This window comes from Python bivittatus, unplaced genomic scaffold (assembly GCF_059951505.1).
Source record: "Python bivittatus isolate LINGU-HERP-01145 unplaced genomic scaffold, Pbiv_v1 ctg000350_np1212, whole genome shotgun sequence".
Classification (NCBI taxonomy): Eukaryota; Metazoa; Chordata; class Lepidosauria; order Squamata; family Pythonidae; genus Python; species Python bivittatus.
In genome coordinates, this window is record NW_028277074.1 from 42481044 (window position 1) to 42504732 (window position 23689).

Genomic DNA, 23689 nt, shown 5'->3' on the forward strand with positions numbered 1-23689 from the left:
TTCAGCACAGTAATAGCTTGGCTTATTTGGAGGCCCATCTGAGGTCAGTCCAGGCAAGCTCACTCATCTCCAGAAGCTTTTGGGAATAAGGAAAGAGGCTATTAAGAGGAAGGCTGCAACTGCAGCCAGAAATGTATATTTAGAGAATAAGAAGGGGGGTTTTTTCCTCCATACGTTTTACTAGAATCTATCCTCTTCATTGATTTCAAACTTATAGAAAGTTAAATAGCTTCTATTATGGTAAGAAAACATCTAACATGCAAAGTGAGCAGTGTATTGTGGAGCCAGGATGTGAATTACAGAACTGTGTGAATGTGTAGATCCTAAAACTAACGTGTAGCTCCTAAAACTAATCTTCAGTTATAAAAAATGAGTAAACTTGAAAGTTATGATTTGAATATAGAAACCTAGTAGGGAGTGAGCTTTCTGTGAGCTACCAATATTACAAGCTGCAGGATTTTTCACTGCCTAATTAATAATTGTTTTTTTTTTCTGTCTGCAGAATTTTTGGAATTAATTTCCTTGAGTTAACACCTACATTCTAATGATATTTTCTTGAAAGAAAGTCCCATTTATTACAGGAAACAGACTTTCAATTAAGTGTGCTTCAGATTGCAGACTTGATGGTGTAATTGTTTCTGACTCTTTCCTATATTATTTGAAGTGATCTGATTTGAATCCAAGATATGAAGTCTTTCAAGTAATGCCCTTATTGTTTTTAACAATTACACCCTTCCCCATTGTCTTTCTTGCAACTTGCTTTTCAGGCCACTGTTCTAATTTTGAAGGCCACTATCATCAGTATTTATTTTCCTTGGGTGGAAGAACAAAGAATTTGGCCTCTGTTGAAATAAAAACCATTTTGCTTCAAAACCTATCAAACAGGCAATGTATGGGTGGGTTCAGAAACTCACTTCCGTTTTTATTTTGAATAGTGTCAAACATTCTCCATGACATTTAAGGGGAATATCAACCAGTAATATAAAATTTATAGCATCTTTTATCCTACCCACCCCCAAGTCCTGCTGTGCTGCCTCATAGTGGTGGTGCTGGAAGAGGGTTCCTGGGGTGAAGAACACTGGCAGTGTATGTCTAGAGTATATATTCCCAACAAGGTCACCCAAGGTGTGAAGGTCATCCCAGCTGCTCAACTAAATCAAGCCGGCATCTGTATTCAGCAGCAACAATATAGGAAGATGCTGGAGGCAGTTGATCATTTTAGTAAGAATTGCAAAGGGATTGTTTCATATTGCATGGGAGAAGGTAATGTAAACCACTCCTGCATTTTCAGGAAAACCGCATGGATAGAAAATGCAAAATGATTGGCAATATAGTGCCGGATGATGGGCCCTTGAGGTTGGATGGTGCTCATGCTACTAAGGAAGAACTGAAGATCTTTACAAATACTAATGATGTTTATGACATGGCTGATTAAAACTTTCAGGATATCTAGTTGCTGATGTTGCCATGCAGGACAAGAAAAACTGAAGCTGCAAAGACAGAATTACAGCAAGAACGTGGAATGTAGAAGCATGAACGTGAAGAAATTTCACACAGTGAAAGATGAAATGAGTCAGCTACACATTAACTTCTTAGGCATCAGCAAATTGAAATGGATTGAAATTGGACACTTTCAGTCAAAATATCATACTGTTTGCTATTCAGGACATGAAAATAAAGAAGGAACAGTGTTGCTTTTATAGTTAGGAAGGGCATAGTGAGTACAGTATGAGTACAGTACTCAGTGTGAGTACAGTATGAAGGGTATAGTGAGTACAGTATCCAACAGTACAATTGGATCTTTCTGATAACCTTTTAATATGTAGTTATTCACATTTATACTTCAGCTATTGATTCAGAGGAAGAGGAAGTTGACACTTTTATGGACAAGCTTAATATGACATAGACAGAGCGTGCAAGCCAGCTAATGCTGCTTGTGGTTGGAGACTGGAATGCTAAAGTAGGTAGTAGTAGGGAGGAAATGTGGTTGAATGATATAGCCTGGCAAGCAAAAAAATGCAAGAGAACAACTTATCAATTTCTGTCACTCCACTCTAGGATCATAGAACAAATCAATCCAGAATTCTCACTTGAGGCACAAATGACCAAACTTACATATTTTGGACACATTATCCTACCAATAGAAGCGAATATGCGTAGCTCAGGGTTGAACTGTGGAGTCCTTGGGGTTCTCTGAGCTTGGTTGTTTTCTTGCAAACATTTCATTACCCGGCTAGGTAACATCTTCTGTGCTACGACCCAACTCCCTTGAGAAGTCTATAATGTTGAGAAAGATAGAAGGAAAGAGAAGAGGACAACCGGCAGAGAGGTGGATGGACTTATTTACCGTAGCAATATGTGCATTGTTGGGAGAGATCATCCTGGAAAAGCTCTATGTGGTGGCTCAGAATCAACACCAACTTGATGCTACATAATCCATTGAGATCTTTTAAAATCATGTAAACATTCCCAATGTTGGCGAGCACATTTAAATGGAATGTAAAGGCCTTTCTTTATCAAGGGAAATTGGACATAGCAACCATGAATTAGCTGTTTTTTCAATTGTAGCAGTAATAAGTAATATTAGGGACACTAATAAATAATTCAGGGAATTAGAATGGTTTCCTGAAGAGAAGCAAATATTTAATTGCCAGGAAAGCTTTCAGACAAAGCACTTGTTTTTAGTTATGGAAATTGTTGCATATTGCATGCAGTTGTAGAATATACAATTGCTCTGTATATGTGTGCATGTTGAATTGATATCATACATTGCCTGATTCCAACCAATTAAGCAGTGGTTAATAATTTTGTAGTCACTCTTTTTCTGGTGAACTGTGGAAGATTTTCCTTCCACATTAAATTCAATGCAATTTAGCTTTACATCCAAAACCTGAACTAGATAGTTGCTTCTCATTATAAGTTGATGAAAATGTCAACTTCGCATCCTGATTTCAGAACTTGGTTTCTTTCAGTTTTGACCTCTGCTAAGTCTAAAACAGAAAAGAAAAATTCTTAATTCTTTATTAATCATTGCTGAAGGGTAAATATGGATCAGCCCAATATGCCTTTGATGTATATGAGGGAGAAAATCTATAATGTGTACGTTCAGTTGAAACAACACGGTTCTAGTATAAATTTATGTTTACCATCACAAGAATGTGAATAGGAGGTAATGAATTGTTTTTTAAAAAAATTACCTATGAAATGAAGTGCTTTGACACGTTGCCATTTAGAATCTGAATCATTTTCACTTTGTCTAAGCGTCTTCCTGCTGTAAAGGCTGGCTGATCATGATAGCTACTGAGCATGTAGGAATATAGAAAGTTAACATGGAGTAGATACATAGTCATCTGCAGCTAGCCACAAGAACAGGAAAGGTGAATAGTGTGTGGCAACATCACAATGCAAACCCTGCCTTTTTAGACTTTCATCCCAACATTGGAAACAAGAATAAAAATCATGGTGTTTGACTGTGATGTCACATTGCTCATTTAGCCCACCCCTTCAAATTGGATCATATTGTATGTCGAATGGCCCTATGCATGCGATACTGAAAACACTAAACATTCAAGGCAGGTCTTGATATAGCTACTGAAAGCATATTATGTATTTTTTATCCACATTACAAAACAACGTGTGCGTGGCAGAATGTTTTAAACTTTTCCTTTGGGAATTGTTTTTAACCATTTTTTTCTCTTCTTAGAAGACATTTGCATTTTCTTATTTTTCTTAACCATAATTTTGTTCCATCTCATTTCCATTTTTAAAAGTTCATTTGTATGCATGTATTTAGGGATTGCCATGTGTGTTTCTCTTAAAATGTGACTTTTATACTATTTTTTTCCTGATATTTGTATTGCCTGTCTGGAATTTTTGGTTCATAGTTTTCTAAAAATGTTTTGGGTTATGAACTGGATTTCAAAATTCAGGAAAATGGATATCAGTATATAAAACATTTATATATAAATTCAGTCAGTTAAAATTAGGTAAATTCTCATTAAAAAGTTCTTGCTGAGTATGAGGGACAAGAACTTTTATTTATTCTGCCCAAGTCCTAATTTCTGAAAGAGAATGTGATCTTGGCCAGTAACAAAAACTAGAGCAAACATATTTTTTCAATTTTAAGACTAAACAGTATTTCCTATTTCAACCAAGAAAAAAATATGTCCTGGGCATTCAAAGCTCTATAAACGAAATGATATTCAATAGCACATTAACACTCTTAAAGTACAAAATGTGCAAAAGTTCTATAGAGAAAATGAATTACTTAGCAAATTTAAAGGGAACATAAAAAGCCTAAGAATATCATTTTTCCACAAGAGATCTTTGTCTGCATTTTTAGCAGAACGCCCATGGTGACTCCAGCTTTGTGATTTATGCCCAAGTACATTTTTGATAGTATATTTTTAGCTCAATCATCTCTATTTCATATTCAGGACTATTTGCATGTTGTCCTTATATGGAATTATATCAATTCAAAGTTGTTGAAGAAAGAGTAGGAATGCTAGAACCTTAAAATAACTCTCAGGAAAATTCTGTTCTCCTAGGCACTTCATAAGGAAGTTGACCACAGAACTTTGCTTCTCCTTTTGAAAAAAAATGTATGGCACTATTGTTAGAGCTCTAGTCTAAATTTCTCTGATCCTTTCTAGCTTGGATCAGCCTAAAGGTCAAACTACTAGCAGCAATTATACTCATCATGACTTACATGTGATAATAATCTGATACCGACAATCCTGCTGATGCATTGTGGCTGTTCTCAAACACTTTTCAGATGAGAAAAGTTTGGAAGATTGTTACAATAACGATTGATAGCCATATTCAAACAGTGACAGAAACAACAAAAAATGTTCTGGTACAAGAAAGCTTCTACCTATGGTATAAGGCTCCATTCATTCATTGTATGGAGAGAGAGAGATTAAAAATATAAGCAGTGAGGTAGAAGAATATTATATGCAAAATATACAGACAGTAAGTTAAAGCTGAGAGGTATGAATTATTTTTCAAATATTACAAATATTTTACTGAATTTTTGAATTAATCAGATTTTCCCCCACATGAATAAATTCTGCATCAGGTAAATCATGATATATCTTTCTTGTATAAATGTTTAATAACATTAGAGGTTTTCCCTGTTTTTGCACAATTCTGCTATTACACAGCAGCTTTTGTATATATCTATGATTGATTGAAATCTTATTTAGCCACTTTTCCTGTATCTGAGATTCAGTTACTGTTTCTTAAACATATTCAGGTCTGTTTCTGAAGTTGTAAGGGCTAGAATCATCCTCATGATGATGATGATGATTGAAAGCTGAAATTCCAAACAAATTGAATCCTATTGTCAGTGTCATATTCCATCCTCTTTTCTTTTCTTTTCTTTTGGTTGAGAACAGCAGAATTACACATAAGTCTGAAACGTGTGACTTCTATTTCTTTTTTGGGGAAAAGGCTCAATGCAATTGCTGGAGCCTATTTTGTTGTCCTTCATAACTGATTCATAAATAAACTATATGCTTCCATAGAAATATGAACATAAATACAGCCTGGAACTTTGCTGCCTTCTCTTACTGTCCATGAACTAATGCTAACTTTAGAAATTTCTTTTCTGAGACCGAAGTGGCTTCTTGAATCTTAGCTATGTTTTAAGAAAATATGATGGTCAAGCTTAAAATGAAATTCTTTTATTGTATTACCTAACTTCAGTGAAATTTTCTCACAGAGATTAATGCTCATCCTGACTTGCAATCTTTAGTATTTCAGTCACCGCAGCAATAATTCACTTTATATCCCCATGTTTCTCATCATGTATTTCACAGATCAAATAGTGATTTAATTTCTTTAGCAGAGGAATTTTTTAACTTAGACATATATAAGAAACACAGAGCTTGTCCACACCCGATAATGTATCAGCAATACTTATTTAATTTTCTTCAACCCTTAAGCTTAGTCTGCTGATACCAGAATGCAAAAGGAATCAGAAAGGACTCTGGAATCATTCAGAGTGGGATTGATCCATCATCAAAAAAGTAGGGGAAACAGCAGTTGATTAAATGGGTGGCCTAGGAACTGCTAGACACTGCCCATTTTATGAGACATGTAACTTCAATCTCATAGTAGAAAAATATTCTGACTGAATTGGCGCAGCCCAGTCAGACAGTAATTGAATTCTCCTAAGCATGAAGGAGTCAAAAAGGGCTTCCTGCTTTCTTGAATAAAAAAACAAAAACAAAAAACAAGCCTACTTGAGATTTAGTGGTGGTGCTCCCTTTTGTATGATTAATAACTATGGAGTATTGAATCATACACACACACACTATTCTTTTTTCTTTTTTTGAGTTCATACAAAACTGAACAATAAATTCACAGCGTGACTGGTTTTTCAGAATTCGATAAGCTAAAATGAATTGTGGTTCAGTGTTATGCAAACACAGGTTCTATGTCTGGTCTTCATTTTGGCCTCCATTTTGGTTTGATAACAGTGACTTGCTTCAGATTGTTGTGACACTACCGTTTAAGTTAATGTAATTGTCTTATTGGTAATTCTTGCATTTAATTTCTCTTTCATTGTTAGCAATCATCCTTACATCACCTCCCATACTTGCTAATGAAGGATAATATTCATGCATGTGATGAAGTAAACTCTAAACTGCAAGACTCTGGATTTTTTCTACCTTTCCTGCCATTCTTCCTTATTCCTATATTTCACTTTCCATCCCTCCTCCCTCCCTTCCCCCAGGTTATATGGCCATTTATTTACTTGCAGGATTTATATGGCCCCCTATCTCATATAATGACTCTAGGCAGCTCACAACAATCCATAAAAGCAAGAATGGAGACAGGAGTACCCTTCCCCCCAGGCACCAGACCAAACAGCCTCCCAGCTCAACCTCCATCCTAGTCCAACACTTGGGGGAAGAGCCTTCCATAAGGCTAAAAGGGTAGGGATCCTGCCGATCTCAGGTGGCAGGCAATTCCCAAGGGCTGGGGCAGCCACCAAGAAGGCATGCCTCCAAGGTGGCAACACTTAAGGGAGGGAACCTGGAGCGCACCCACCCTATCTGACCTAGTAGGACAGGGAGATACCATCAGTGAGAGGCGCTCCCACAGGTAACCTGGCTCTGTGCCGTGTAGAGCTTAAAGGTGATAACCAGCACCTTGAAAATACTCTTGGCTGTATATATTCTGGCTCTGGGCAGCATATACCTTAAGCTCCCTTCTCATAGATATAATCTGTGTATCATCTGCCTCTGATCCTATGCAAGTCATCTCCATAGTAATTGTTAAATTTTGATCCCAGGGATAATGATAGCTGTTTCTCACCGAAGCTGTTGTTGGTGAACAGTTTGTTCTGAGAACTTTATTCTTTGAGTACAAGATTTATTGTGAACCAATAGGTGTCAGCAGCTTCATTGCATCAAACATCATGAAACGCATATATTAACTTGTCCTACAATTTTATTTCTTAGAGATGCTGTTCTCAGGAGTGATGTCATGTTTTTATCCTAAATATTTCTTACAGGAATGAAAGGAAATACACCACAAGATACTGGAAAGAAGTAAAAGTTGGAGACTTCATCCAGCTCCGCTGCAATGAGATCATACCTGCAGATATATTGCTGCTTTCTTCAAGTGATCCTGATGGCTTGTGTCACATAGAAACTGCTAATCTGGATGGAGAAACCAACCTGAAACAGAGACAAGTTGTGAGAGGATTTTTGGAGCTGGTAAGTTAGCATGTTTACTGTACTTTTTTAAAGTTGAAGGTATGTCAACTGTTCATTCATCCTATTTATGAAAGAGCACTTCTGTTTGTTCTGAAAAATAAAAGATAGATACTCCAGATTTTGATTTTTATGAAGGTTTTGGTAGCTGCTAAGTGCAGAGCTCATCCTAAAGTCTATGTTTATAGCACCAATTGCAATACAGTACACAAAAGAGAGGCCTTTGAATTCAATTTAGAAGTTACAGCTGATGCAAAAGGCATGGCAAAATTATTGAAGAAGCTGTGTGCTGTCAACACATTATACCTATTTTATTTATTTATCTATCAAATTTACATGGCTTCCCATCTAACCAATGGAATTCTGGGTGGTATTTTAAAAGAGCTATTGAGCCAAACTCAATGGGCCTGCCTTAACACATAAAGCTCCGTATAGCTTAGACCTTGGATATTTAATGGAGTGGCTTATCCTTTATACACTTGCCTTGCATGGTGAGGGTGAAGGACTGTGAACGTACACATTTGCTAGGCATACAGGGCACCCAAGGGATGGAGGTTGCAATTCGTTTTTATTGTGAGCCGCCCAGAGTCACCCGTGAGGGAGATGGGCGGCATACAAGCCGAATAAATAAATAAATACATACATACATACATACAGGTATCCCAGTCACCCTGTTCACTGAATCAGCTGTTTTCAGTCTGAACACAGCCTACTTGTTCCTTGCATCTCAAGCTAAAATCCACAGTGCTTTGTCACTGAATGCCTTTCTCTTGTGATTGTCACACTCCAGTTTTAAGGTGTTAACTTCTGACATTTTGGATTTATTTATTTATCACATTTATATAGCTACCTATCTCACAGAGCATGATTCTGGGCAGTGTACAATAAGAAATTGTTTTATCTTTTGCTGTCTTGTAACTTTTCAATTTTTGTAATGCATTATTGGTTTATTTTATTTTCTGCAGCTTTGAGATTCCTTTTAGCGAAAAGCAGGCTTAAAATGGCAATAAGTAAATAAATCAATGCACACACAGGCAGGGAACATATGCTGCAGATATGCTGGGGAACGTTTGTTGTCTTTCTATAGCAGCATTCCCCCTGAAATAATATCTGAGACTGCATGCTAATTGGGGAATGTGAAGCAAGCAATGGGTACAGTCTGAATCAAAAGTGGGCAGGCACACCCATTTTTTTCTTCTTATCATACCACCTATTTTCCCTTTCTAAAATTTCTTCTCTTTCACCTGCATGCAGAAAGCTTTTGAAATCAGGCCAAGGACCAGATGTAGACTTAGCTTATAAATTGATCATCCGGTCAACCCAGGGCAGGAAGAATAAAACACAATCATCACAAACCCATTGAAAGGAACTAGGGCCAAACATTTCTCACATGTCACCCACAGGGGATGTCGAAGAAAGGAAACTTGCACTTCAGGCATGACATTTAATAAAGTTGTTCACTTCCCAAATCTATGATCTGTTAGTCATTATTCTGGCAACCATTACCATAATCCTGTGGACTGCTAATCTATTTCTATTTATTCAGAACAAAATCTCAGTAAATTAAATGGGCTTACTCCCAAGGAATCTGCATTGGATGGTTGTCTCAATCCTTGACTAACTGCAGTAGGTTTCTTTGAGACTGGTGTATCTTTTTATAGCTGAAACGGTCTTTTCCTCCGAATTTAAATAAGAGATACCCTTTTGCTTTTATATGAGAGTAATCAGCTGTGCCCATCTGAATTGTTGAACCCTCGACTCCCATTAAGCCTGGTGACTGTCCATGCTATCTGGGCCTGATGGGAGCTGGAGGCGTACAGGGGGTCACAGATTCTCTCTCCGTATACAGTATGTCATTTCAGGCTGCAAACAAGCATGTTCCCTGAGAGGGAAGAGGGGAGCCTAGATGCAGCAGGCAGCCTGCTCTAGAAATGGAACTTTTGGAAATCATAGAATCCTTTGCTTAATGAATTGGTTTTTCATTGCAATTATCTTCTCTTATGGCCCATGGCTTGGGAGTTACTGCATTAGACAAATCATGAATCCTAAATTAGTATTCATGTTTTATCAGTATCTTCCACAGTAAATAAGCAACATGTGCAGGGTAGATATATACCAAGAAGCAGTTGTCATACATGCCCCTTGAATATTTAGTGATGCATTATTTCAAAGAATATTGAAATGTAGGTTAAGAAAATCTAGTATCAAAATGCATGGAAAAATACAGTAGTCACAAAATATGAGGGGCCACATTTCAGCCCCAAATATCTGCTACCTTATTTGATATGTGGCTACCACATGTCCATATGAGATCTTTGCCTTTGATTCTGATTTTCTAGCCAAGATTTGTTATTCCCTAATCATGAAACACTTTAGCTTGCGATAACACTTTCTAAGTGACAGTGTAATCTACAAAATGACAGTTTTGCTAATTTTGTTTAGCATGAGGATTTTCGTCACTTTAAAATAAATGACCTGTTAAAATGTATGCAGTCATTAAAATCAATATTTGAAAGCTTGCTTGTATGTGGTTATGGTTATTAAACAGGGATTTAAGTCTGTGAAGGAAACAAAAGAATATCTATAATAAGCCTCTCCATTTACAGCAACTATGCTTAGTCATATGGTCTATCACAAGTCATGAAGTCCCAGAAACTAGATTGATATAGATATTGAGATTCCAGGTCTCATTAGAATATGTGATGTTTACGCATTTACCAAAACAGATATAACATTGCATACATGGATCCATAAACTACAGCTAATCTTTTTTTAATTATTTTTTTAAAATGTAATCTTGGACTGTACACTGGGATAAATGATCTTTAAAGATTTGACATTAATAAATAATATGCATATATGGCCATGGAGAAATAATGAATTAATCATTTAAAAACAACTAAGTATTATCTGACTCATACCAGATATGGTCATCAATAAAACAATAACTAGCTATTTGAAAGTTACTGAGCAAAAGCTGACTAAGGAAAATTACTGGAAATAAAAACTCATCATTTATGCTCTATAACTTACTGTGTAGGATAAAAAGGAAAGAGGAAAATTAAACTCTAATGAGGAAAATAATCCAATCTACCATAATGCATTTTCTTTGGAAAAGAACCTACCCAACAGCAGTGGTTTTGTTTCTCTCCAGTGAAATATATTCTGGATTCACACATGCTAAACTACGGTTGATTTAACCATGATTTGCTAAGCTACCTGTAGTAGCCTGGTTTATACATAATATTAAGCCATCAGTATTGGTTTATGAACAGCAATGGCTCGGCTCACATATCATCCTAAACTAAACCAAACAAGCCACATTATGGCTTAGAATGGTGTGTGTAAATCAGGCTAATATTGGCTTGTTAGATTCTTCTTTGTTTTTAAATTGTCATGACATGAGACAGTCTGAAATCAATACTGATGTCATGTGGCTGAATTCTTTGGGGCTCTTTTTGTTTTTCAGAATGTCATGAATTCCAAACCAGTTGGTTTTCTGAACTTAAGCATTTATTCATTCTTTTGCAATTCCCCAAGCCCTGTCTGAAAATTGATGATACAATACCCCTGTGATAGCCTGCATTTAGCCATGGCTTCCTGCCTGGTTGTTCATATATCCACACAGATACTCAAACACACACTTTGTTTTAGTGAGCAGATAGGTAAAAGCTGAGGATAGGACAGATAACTTAGTTCCCATCGGAGAAGAAGAGGCTATTAGAGGCTATTACGAATCCATCAGAGGTGGAATCTTAAAAAACAAGAGAAAGAGAATGCTCTGGGAGGAAAGAGGGAGCCCTTGGATGGAGGAGGTATGATGGCTGGCACAATGAAAGATAGTGTTACCCTGTTGAAAAGGTATTGTTTTGGTAAACAGTGATATTAGCTGGTAATCCTAAATTGGATTTAGCAGTATTATACTATAGAACGCTTGTTCGTGAGCAAATCTGAAGAAGATAGCTGAAGAGAAAAGTTGGGTGAGATTCAGAAGATGACTTGCTGAAGAGCTGAAAGGGAGGCTCTACCTGCACAGATGATCTCTCTAAGAGCTAAGGTCCAGGAAGAACACCCCCCCCCCGCAGGCACCCTCACCTATCTCCATAAATACCCAAAAAGGGTCACATCATTCTGGGCACAGAGAGAACCGCTCCTGTATGTGCTCCTGTCCTCTGAAGATGCCGGTCACAGATGCTGGCAAAACATTAGGAACCAAAACTTCCAGAACATGGCCACACAGCCCGGAAGACCCACATCAGCCATCCGGGAAGAATCTTGTGCTAGTCTAAGAGAGAAAGGTGGTCAGATGGTATAGTATATGTTTAGTCCTTATCTCTAAAATAGGATGTAAATGGAGAGTAGAGGGATTAGAAATAGCCCTGTGCACATGTCTGAGCAACAATATAGCTTGCAAAGCTATATGCGCTTAGAGAAACTTTAGGTTATAATGTAGAGAAAAGTTATTTTTGCAAGATAGTTTTAAAAGTCAAGGGGCAGCATTCAGGAAGCAAAGGAAAAGTACACAGTGTCATTCATCAAATCCTATGAACCCACAGGAAGAATATAATAGCTATGTAAATAGTATATAAAACAGACTTAGATCATACATGAAAAATGAAAACTTCCAAACAAAAATCAGAAAATCCCTGCCTTCCCCATGGATGTGATATAGCTTTATTCACATTGGGTCATTCCCTTTGTGCTGTGGCCCTTGTCATCACACAAACACTAGTTGGCTGTGCTTTTTTTAATATATATAAATAGGCCTCTTTAACAGTGAGGCTCTCTCCCTACAAATTTCTCCTACTTCCTCCTAATATCTGTTCAGAAAAACATTAAAGAAAACTTCTGTAGCTTTTCCTTTTCTGTGTGTTTATGTTTCTTGTTTTTCCTAGGTTAATTGTTATGTTCTTTGACTGTTTGTTCTTTTATTTTTCTCTGAACTTGTGCAGAGTTTTTCCTTCCCCTCCAACTCCTCCTCTTTTTGTGGTATGTTTTTTGAACCTGCAGGCCGGACCTTTTGAACAGTGTCCAGGGTGTATCGCGCACTTTTAGAAATAAGAGCCATAATAAATTTCTTGAAGCAGCTTTGGAGAGCTGGTTCAGAGGAGACATAAAACTAAATGCCACCGAATAGTGCTAAAGGGAGAAAGGGTTCCAGTACTTTTAATAGAGGGCATACCAGGTGGTAGAATATCTTGTAGATGTCAACCATGATGTCAGCCTACACTCGGCGTTGTTAGGTGCCCTCAGCTGTTGAACTTCAAAGCTCCATGCCTCCATTATTCCCATATAATGTCTTCCAATATAGATATTGGGTTCCTCTTCACTTTGGAATCAGTATTGCTTGCTTCTTAATAAAAATAATTTAAACTCTGCTGTAAGTTATGGTCCGCAGTCAGACAGATATTCAGATCTTTCCTCCAGTTGCTTTTTCTTAGCCTTTACATTTCCAATTGTGGTATGTACTGTACATAATAATATTGACCTGAATTAAAAGGCTGTTTAAGAATTGTTGAAATGACGCCATTCCATTTGTTTGAAAGTTCACTCATCAAGCCAAGATTTTTTTGTGAATGTTTTTGACATTTACCTGGCTGACTGACAACCTTCCAGGACGCATGGTGAACCAGAGGCATCAATGGGAGGAAAAAGAGGGACCAATAACAAAACATGAATTGAAACATTGCGATGCAAACTCCAATCCTTACCCACTTACATGCCGCATCGTGAGTCACGTACAAAAGGGTGCAGCTTGGCATAGTGAGTGTTTTGTTGAACCAAAGATTCTTCATTTTTCAGTAAGAATCAGTCAGGACAAATAACCATAGTAAGTTTTTGGTGAACAGAAATCTCTTGTAAATAAAGTTTTCCTTAGTGATGTGAAACCTTTTGGGTTTGGGGCCTGTCTTGATTTTGTTGATTAATTTTGGAGATAGTTATTATACTGCATTGCTGGAATTCTAATATAGTTTCTCTGTCAGAAACATACTTGATTTTTACAGCAATATTTGCTGTTTTATTTACTACTCCCATATTGACATTTAAACTTGTGAAAGAGGTCACTCGTGTGGAGCATGCAGAGTTTTAATTTCATAAATTATACTGCATGTTCTCCAGGCTTGGTAAAATCTCACATTAATGTATCAATATTTTGTACAACTTTCATGTTGTAGGTTTTCAAATAAGAGGGAGTACCATGATTCAGAGGCGGGTTAAGTATATGTCTACTTACAATTTTATCTTTCTTAACTGGTCAAAAATTCTATGCAAAAGAAAGGTGAATGTAAAAGGAAGGCTTAATTGCCGCTGTGTTATCAGGTAGCATTTGGAAAAGGTTTCATTTCACATGGACAAAAATCAGTTCTTAGATAGTTTTTAAACTTCTTTATAAATATGAGGAACACTTTTAAAAAGCGACCAAATAAATAAATAAATAAATAACCATGCATTCTTACTGCCTCTGGGTTTAGTGGAAGAGCCACTATATAAGCCATAATGAGACAATAGAGCAAAACACTTCAGTTTAATGAACAAAGAAGCATTTTTGCAAGCAGCCTTCACAAAACATGTGTTTTATCCCATGCCTGAAAGAGACTTTGATCAGACTGTTAGCTCCTTGTGTATTTGAGCCCCAAGGGATGGTCACTGACAGATTTACGAGAGGGTACTTAGTACTCTGCCTGTACTAAGCTGATAGGCATTCTTTTCATTCCCTTTACCAGAGATGCCTGTATTATATGCTGTGTAGTGAGAGACCATGGGTGAGTGTATGGGTGCGTATGTGCACTTTTGTAAGGGTAGGTGGATTGGTGTTGTCTCTGTGTGCATGTGCTTCTGTCCTCCTATTGGACGCTTCTGTGTGGTTTTGGAAGTATGTGTGCTTTGGGGAGTATAGGGCATGCCTCATGCTCCAATCTGGGTCATGTGAGAGCTGGGTTGGATTGGAAAGAATAACATGGGTTGAGTTGGAAAAAATTCTCTTGGGGTGGAAAGAATAACAAGGTAGAGAAAGTATGTGGATCATGGCTTCTGGCATTTTTTCCAAATCCTCAATAACAGCTTCACTCTAGATCATGTGACCAGAAGGGAAGGGGGTTTAAGAGGAGGGGCCGGGAATCTGCAAGGCTGCCTTCTTTCTGCAGCATCTATTTGCCTAATAAGATCTAGTAAGTTGGGATCACTGTGTCCCCTCTATTAGAGACTGTCATCTTTAGCAGCCATGAAAGTGTGTCTTTTCAGTCACTGCTTCCTTCTTCTAGAATAACACTCTGCCTGATGCACAATCGGCCCTTTCCCTTTTAGAAAGTTGGTGAAAACCTGGTTATTCCATCAAGCCAGGAAAGCTGGATTGCTCTTGGCTAGGAGATTGGATTTCCCTTTATTACTGTTAATGTTTTCAGTTGCAACTCTGGGTTCCATAGGAATACTTCTAGGTGTTATTTTTAACTAATTGTATGATTTTAATCCCAATTACATATTGGGGAGTTGTACACTGCTCAGAGTTGGCAGATTGGAGCAACCTATAAGCCTTGTAAGTATGCACATAATACATTTATGCATTGGGTGGAACAGATGGCAGCATTCTGAACTGCTGCTCAACTGACTTTCCCATAGGGATGCACTGAAGATTTTTTTCTGGAATATTTTTGTCTGCAGTTCTCTACCAGATCCAGCCCATTTTATAACTTGATCTATCAATTGATCAATCGATCGATCACCAATGCCTTCCTCCATACCACATTTGATCCAGTTTGGTTTTGGAGAATCATTTTGCTGACAGAAAGATGGATCGATGGACTAAGCCCTTAATTTCCCTCTTTCCAACATGTTGGGTTGGAAAGAAATAAAAAAAAAGATTATGTTATACGCAGTTTAGAGAAGTCACACCAAAACATGGGGCAAAATAAGTTCTTTAAGTGTCTTGTTCTATGGAAGTAAACTGATGCAGTCAAAGCCAGCACTTATCCAAATAAACACTGTATTGCCTGTGTCAGACATTATCTATACATGAAATGAAGGAGACCTGGATATATGATAGGCATTAGAGATGGCCCATTTCTCTGTATTACTGTGTATTAAATGTTTAGCTCTCATCAAGGAGTAAGTAGGACTAATATGACCTACCATGTTGGACATAATATTATTTTAAGCAAAATGTAGCTGTTCATAATTTTGTCAAGGACAGACCAGATAATTATGAGTCTCTAGCATAATTCATTTTATAAATTAGACTACATTGTTTTAGAAGCCTTTTCTCTAGGCTATGGTTGCATTTAAAATTTAAATGTGGTGTCAAGAAAATTCAAATGTTGTAACCATAGCAGCTGAAAAAAATATGCAGGCATTTTCTAAGTTTTGTGTTGCTTACCTTGGGAAGGAAAAAGAAATATGTTTATACCTCTTTATGCCTAGGAGTTTAGAGCAGTATCTATCTATTAAAGGCACTTCTGCAGCCATAGTGGCTAGAAATCTTTTCTTTATTTATTTTTAGTGAAACTTTATAATACAGTATATCCAGCTTGGCTTCTAAAAACCATGGACTGTGAAGGTTCCATTTTCTTTTCCTTTCAAGAATGCTCAGCACCCCCAAACTCTGTCATACAAGTTTGTGAAACATTAAAGATAGTGGCTATGCACGTTAGGACAGCCGAAGTACTCATGAATTTCAGCAATAATCCCTTTTGTCTGAACCCTAACCTATGAATCGTATTTGCTTGGTGGAGGAGACCAACTTCATAAACTGCAGTGTCAGGTTGACTTACTTCGACTAACCATTGTTACATCTGATCCAGTTCTCCAGTGTTGTATGCATTGAACTGTTTTCTAGACTGCCTATCTGTGTCAGGGAACTTCTTTCCAGGTACAACTTGCTCATACCCCATTCCTGAAAACATCAGTGGTGAAAACTTTCCTTGAAGTATTTTAATCACCACTCTTTCAATACAGACATACTGGTAATGGTCTGGCAGTGTTAGACAGAATCCAGGTCTTTCATCTACTAGTACAGCCATGATATGAGCCTACTATTACCTTTGCAGTATCTAGGCTTCCTAAGAAGATGGCCTTTCACCTTGTGACTGGAGCATCCTGGACACGTAAGCATGTTAAGGGTCCAAAACAATAGAACTGCATATTTCTGATGCCCACTTTTTGCAGTTCCTTAACAAAGAGGAAATCTTTAATTATAGCAGAATCCTGAAATGCGAGGAACCATCAACACAAAGTGGAGCATTGCGCTTGCTTTTTCTTACTGTAAAGAGAGCTGGATGATCAGCAAAAAGACTTTTAAACGTAAGGATATTAACCTTTTCCACATAGACTCTAGAACAGGCCATAGCTTAAAAAGCTGCGCCTGAATAGGCTTCAGAAACATTGTTACACCATCATAACATTAAAGCCGGAAGCTTAATAAGGACTTTTTGCAGGTGGGGGTTTTGTTTTTGTTTTTTCTCTTTAAAAAAAAAATGTGGAGATACCTTTATTTTTATACACTGCAGAGAACTGATGGTATAAATATTTTCCACCAGCCTCAGTTAAAGTTTTCAAAACACTATAAATCATTCTTATGAAACTTGACTGGAGCAAGTAAGGAATCGACCAGCCTTGCTGTTCTTTGCAGCATGGCTGACAAAATATTTCCAGCTCGTCTGAGACATTCCACGAGCAATTACTGTGGGTGTGGTGGCCAGAAAGCCTGCCGGCAGTGCCAAAAACACACTTCTGCTTCTTTCCCGGCCTCTCTTCTCAAAGAAAGCGAGAGACATTTACTGAAAGTTGGGCACAAGGAGAGCGGATAGTGTTTAGAGGGCATATTGGGTGACAAAGAAGGAACACTGAACCCCGCCTAGTTTTGAACATTTTTGTGTGAAGGAGCCAAATTGTGTGGTATGTGAAAGTCACAAACGTTTGAGCCAAAGCTTTGATGCCAAAGCCTAATCCCATGGTTAGGGGGTGATTGTACCCATGAAACAGGAAAATGTATTATTAAAAGAAGAAGGAAAAAGGAGCCTCTGAGTTGCATCATTTTGAGCTTTGCATTTATATCTGTATAAATGCCAACTGAGAAACAATTATAGATGTCCATATTGTGTGAGGGCCTTTTCGGTCTGATGCCACATCATGGTAACTGTTGAAGGGCAGTTTCAAGATTTCTTCCCAAAAATGAACTAGCTTGCCTTTGGGAAAAAAAAAGGAGGGGGGGCTTTTAAAAAAGTGAACATATGTTCACTTATCCCATGAAGTTCCACTTACTGGTTTCCTCCTTTTGAATAAGAATGAAAGCTACTGAGACTTGAACATTGGCATGGCTGCCTTGGTTCATCTGTTACTTCTCAGAGACAGCTGCAGTAATGGAATTAGTCCAGTACGTCGGACTTTTTTTTTTAACATATTAGCCAGGGTGGCTTTTTCCAGCGTATAATCAATTGTGTCCAGCAGATCCTGGAATTCTTATTATTTGTTTGAATACATTGCCAAGGAAGAAATACTGGGCAGTTCCATACGTTTATTGCTGTCTTTTGGATTCAAACAAGGCATTTAGAGCAGCCTTCTCAAATCTGATGCCCTGTAGGTTGGAAATTCTGGAAGTTGTAATCAAAATAGATCTGTCAGGAACCAGGACTGGGAATAATGCTGTAAGGTTACCTCTTCAGGGCAAGGTTGAATTTTCCTGGACTCATGGAGTCAGCTAATCTTTCTTCTGTGTTATTAGCCAAAATATTCAAGGATTGAAGCTAAACGTAATAGCTATCAGGCTTCACACTAAAACTTGGCTGTAAATCTCAGCTGTCAAATATTTTACCCCTTATTTTTATTTATTTATTTATTTATTTATTCAGTTTGTACACTGCTTGACTCCCAATGACTCTTATGTGGGGTTAGGCTTACCTGTTCAGAAAATTCTCAGGTGGTACAAATTCTTTATTGTGGACAAGTATGATACTTCACACATATATTCTACAGTGCAAAGATGTAAATATATCAAGTATTTCAGTTTAGAAGTTATCAAGGATCTTCAGTTTCACTCTCATGTTATTTCCTTATTTCGTGTTTCCCTTAATTTCTTTAACTATATCATCACCTGGTCTTACATGCCACTATCCTGAAATATCAGCTCCTAGGACCCAACACCTAGGAAACCATGTTCTCCACTTCTGGTGTTTTAAGAAGCAGCTGCCGGTTCCCTGCAGAATAGGCTGACATCCTTTGCCACACAAATTAGAGTCATGTGCCACAAAACTGTAGAAGGATCTAGAGCGGAAGGTGTTCCTTTAAAAGTGGGTGGGGAGTAGTGGGGCCAGGAACCTTTGGAAATATACAGTGGTACCTCTAGTTACGAACTTAATCCATTCCGTGACTCTGATCGCAAGTCGAGTTGGTCGCAAGTCGAGGTAAATTTTGCCATAAGGTTCAATGTAAATACGGTTAATCCGTTCCACCCTCCGAATTTGGTCGCACCACGAGGCAAATTTCCCCATAAGGTTCAATGTAAATACGGCTAATCTGCCATCCGAATTTGGTCGTACCACGAGGCAAATTTCCCCCATAAGGTTCAATGTAAATACATATGGTTAAACAGTTCTGAAACATATGCATTTTATTTTTAAACCACAAAAACATGAAAAAAGTACAGTACAGCACAGTATGAAGAGGGAGAATGGGGTGGGGAAGCAGTTATTGTTTGGAGGGAGAGTCCCCCTCCAAAAGGACATCGGGGAGATCTCCTTCAGGGGTTTCCTCTCTTCTTTGCCTCTTAGCTGCAGGCTCAGTTCTGGGGAAAAACCTGTCTAAAGTCAGTTGTTTTTTCCTGTGCTGCATAACCCTCTGGAAATGAAATTGCCATGCTGACAAGCACACCAAACACCTTCCAAACGCCACAAAACACACCACAAGCCTCACCGAACGTCTCCTTGCTACCGCGCTCTCGCCCACAGGAAGCCGCAACCGTGTGGCAGCAGGGCAAATGGCCGTGGATCCGGTTCGTAGCTCGAGGCGGAGTTCGCATGTCGAGGTAAATTTTTGGGGCCGGAGCTGGTCGTATCTCAAAAAATTCGTAAGGAGGGGCGTTTGTAACTAGAGGTACCACTGAATTATCATTCTGACCCATTTCATGACCACTCAGGTTTTAATTTTGATGTTTGGTTTCTGACCATAAATAAATAAAATATCTCCTTTCAAAAAGGGTGCCGTTTGAACTGACAAGCAGATGACTGTGTAATGGGAGTAAGGAAAAATATACACCAAATCATCTCAGAACAATGATTTGTTTGGAGTAAGACCCATGTGGCTAGAAACTAGTTGTCATTCTCTTAGTCTTGGCCCCCTTTAGCAAAAACTTACAAACATTCCTTCTGTTCACGAACAAGATCACTGGGAGAGTAAAATTCTTGCTTTCTGATCTGTGATGGTAAATCAAAAGCACAGGAGCAATTTGATCTGTGTGAGCTTATCTTCATGCTTGCAGAACAGGTGCAGAAGGTGCATTTGCTCCCTCACTGATGAGTAAGAATTCCTGTCAACAGTGTCAGAGTCTGTAAGCGAATGGCACGTAGCAGCCTTTTCCTTTCGTGAAGGTGAAAATCAAATTTCTGTGGTTGGAGAAGGACTGGGATTCCTTGTCTTTTCTCAGATGAGCTTGGCAATTGGAGTTGCTCATTCGGAAAGCAGCCGGTTGATGTGTTTTAAAGAAACAAACATATCATAGCCAGAACTGGAGGAAAGGGTCGCTTTTTGTTCCCAAATAAGTAAATAAATGACAATTATAGATTTTTTTTTCAAGAGTACATTCTGCAGTGCTGCTAAGTGACTTTGGTGAAATTCCTGACAGTTTTTTGCACATGAGCATCTCTGAATATCAGACTGATGATATATGTAAAAGAAATATCCTTGGTCAGCATGTGTCCCTGGGAGAAAGGAAATACGTTCATAAACTTACAATTGGTGCGGAACCTAATATAGCTACTCTGAGCTGGGATCAACCTCTGTTTGCTGAGTTCAGCAGCTACAAGGTGTTTTGTTTGATTAGCTTGGCCTTCAGCAGAGGATTTCTTCCTAAACATTTGTCAAAGCTATTGAGACATTACATTTTTTTCCCCTTTAAAATGTGCTGAATGAAAACTAAAATGGGACAATGCAACTACTAACTCAGAAGTTATATCTTGCCCTGCCCACTAATAGGGCACCTGGAATGTCATCTACCCCAACTTCCAACTTTGAATCTGCAGTGTCCAGTATCTGCAGGATAGCCATTCAGTCTCTAGATAAATATTCCAGATGGAGCTTTAGACATAATCTGTTTCCCTGCATTTCCTACACACTTCCTACCACCTTCCTTCCTACTTGGTTCAGAACAATTAGCATTAGGAAGACACAGGCTAACCTTTTCCCATGGAGTCTAGTCAAAGTGGATCATATAACTGTGCTATGAAATTTCTATGGTGGTCAAATAATGACTGCTGCTATGATTGGAGAGGCAATATACATGCAACACCAGACTTAAATCATGCACAGTTGTTCAAAATTCCTCTCACATACATTTTCTCCATGGTTTTGGGTCAAGTCTTTAGCCTCCATTACAGTTTCTAAAATGGGAATATGAATGAATGAATGAATGAATGAATGAATGAATGAATGAATGAATGAATGAAATACTTCACAAGATTGTTTCAGAAACTGCTTCAAGATGCTTTATCCTTGCTGAAGTATTGCAGGCTAAATAATGTAAAAAAATTTTTTTACTGATTTGGTCAGTTTTATGTTGAGTGTTTCCTGAGTGGAATGGAAGTTTCAGATTTTTCAAAATGGATTGGTCATGGACACTATATATTTTCCCATTGTGGTGTAACATCTGCCTGGATCCAAAGGATTGTGATTACATATTTGTACAGAACATTACAGGACTTTTTACAATTTGTTATAAACCTCTAAAACCTTAATTGATTCTATGGAATATTATTCATACATCTATGAACTCATATTAGTTCACATATTGTAGAGAGCCAGAAAGATGACCTTGGAAGATCTATGCAGCCAAAACATATTTTAAGCCCAGGAAATGAAGAAAGCATTAAAAAGAAACTCAAATTTACTCTGCCTTGACTCCCTGGGGTATAAGAGGGAGGGAAGGGAAAATACACTCAGGCTTTCAAGATTCTGTTACTTTAGCCTATATCAATAAAGTAGAATTCCAGTATTTCTGTGGCATCAGTTCAGTGATTGGGTCTACCTCAAAAGGCTGACACCAACTTTTCTAATGACCCTTCAGGAGATGACAACCAGTTGTAACACTGTATGAAAAGAATTGTATGAGACAAGCTTTTTAAAAAAAAAAAAAAAAAAAGATGGTGAACCCACTGACTTAGCTCTTTCAACCTGAGATAGATTTGCCAGATGCTTTGATGGCATTGTTGTATCATACCAAAATTAGAAATTTGTCCCAGATGGTAAGAAGAAAAAGAGCTCTTGTTTGGAACCAAAAAGACAGCAGAGTCAGAACTAGGCGGACTTCTCTAAAGAAAGCATTCCGTAACAGCCAGCTATTATTTAAGTAAAAAACATACACCCTGAGCTGGCAGACCATAGATGTAAAAAAAGAAACTATTTTTATATCAGCAAAATGAGAGAACATTAAAGCAATTGCTTAGTTCATAGACAGCAGTAGTGATGGAATTCATATAGAGAAGGACCCAGGCATTTATTGGTGAAATTCAGAATATTGTCTTGCAATGTTTAAAGCTGATAGAATTGTGTACCATACAAAACAAATACAAAGTAACTGCACATTCTAAGCATTTTAAAATAAACCCACATTCACACACAAACTGATTATGCTGAATGACTCATAGTTAGTGTTGTTATGATGACATTTAAACGTCCATCTCTAAACAAAAGTGATATTTGCTCTGCTGTGAAAGCACACTAATAAAGCCTAGAAATAGGAAGTAAATGTTTGTCGTAGACATATAAGGCAAATCCCAGCTTGAGCCTAATTAGTTAGGGAATGAAGAAGAATTTTAAATGTTAATTAGGAGAGAAGCATTCTACAACATATGCCTAACTTACAATATAGGGTTAATGTACCTGAGTTAGCATGAAGCAGTTAAGAAGAACTGATTATATTTTTCAGAAAGCTTCCATTAGCATTCTTTGAATTGATGCTGCATCGATTTATATGGTTCCAGGATCCACAATGGCTTTCCTTGAATTTGAAATATTTGGAAGTTGCTACCGCCAATTTTTAGTAATTTTAGTCTTCCTCATTCTTGTTGTTTTCTTTGACAATCCAGTTTTAGTTTGAGTGTGATTTCAGAGATGGCAAATGAGATTTCTGTCCAAGCAGGCGCATGCTTTTAAAAGCATACAATTCTGAGTTCCTGGTTCTACTATAAAATGTGTAAAATGGTTATATGTGGGGTTCTACTAGCGTATCTTGTGGGAAAATATAAATTATTTATATATTTATTAAAATTGTTTGTATAATTCCTCAGAGTAAAAGATATCTGATGGTTTACAATTGGGCCTTGTCCCCTGGAATTTCATATTGCATGACGTCTTCCAAAAGATAGAAATAAGTTAGCAAGTCAGTACTAAATGTTTAATAAATGTATACTTCTCAAGCAGAGGCGATGCTAGGAAAGTCAATGAGTTTTATAGATAATCCTAAACAGACTCTCCACCCCCCGCCAACATATTTAATAGTTTTACTCTGTTTTTCACATGGCATGTTTTTCATGGAAAAGCATGGAAGAGCAGCAATGCTGGCTCTGGTTACAGGCCTGTCGAATCCAGCAATTGGTCTTCAGGAGGCCAACAAGCAGAACTTGACAATAAAAGATGTCAGCCTGACACGTCAGAAACACAGAAAGTCCCTTTTTTGATTATGAAGCTAGCAATGTTCCTTGGTCAGTTACTCTCTTTCAGCCTGACCTACCCCACCATGCCCCTGATTGCTGTTACGAGGATAA

The 23689-nt window shown here is 37.8% G+C and overlaps 1 protein-coding gene across 3 annotated transcripts in view; it reads left to right on the plus strand.

Moving 5' to 3' along the window:
• Positions 1-23689, plus strand: part of ATP10A (ATPase phospholipid transporting 10A (putative)) — a 135374-nt gene that overhangs the window by 52428 nt on the left and 59257 nt on the right. For all 3 annotated transcript variants that reach the window (XM_088145011.1, XM_015887280.3, XM_025163619.2), the window contains exon 2: positions 7523-7727. In XM_088145011.1, coding sequence (XP_088001137.1) covers positions 7523-7727 — 205 coding nt within the window. The remainder of the gene's footprint in view (positions 1-7522; positions 7728-23689) is intronic.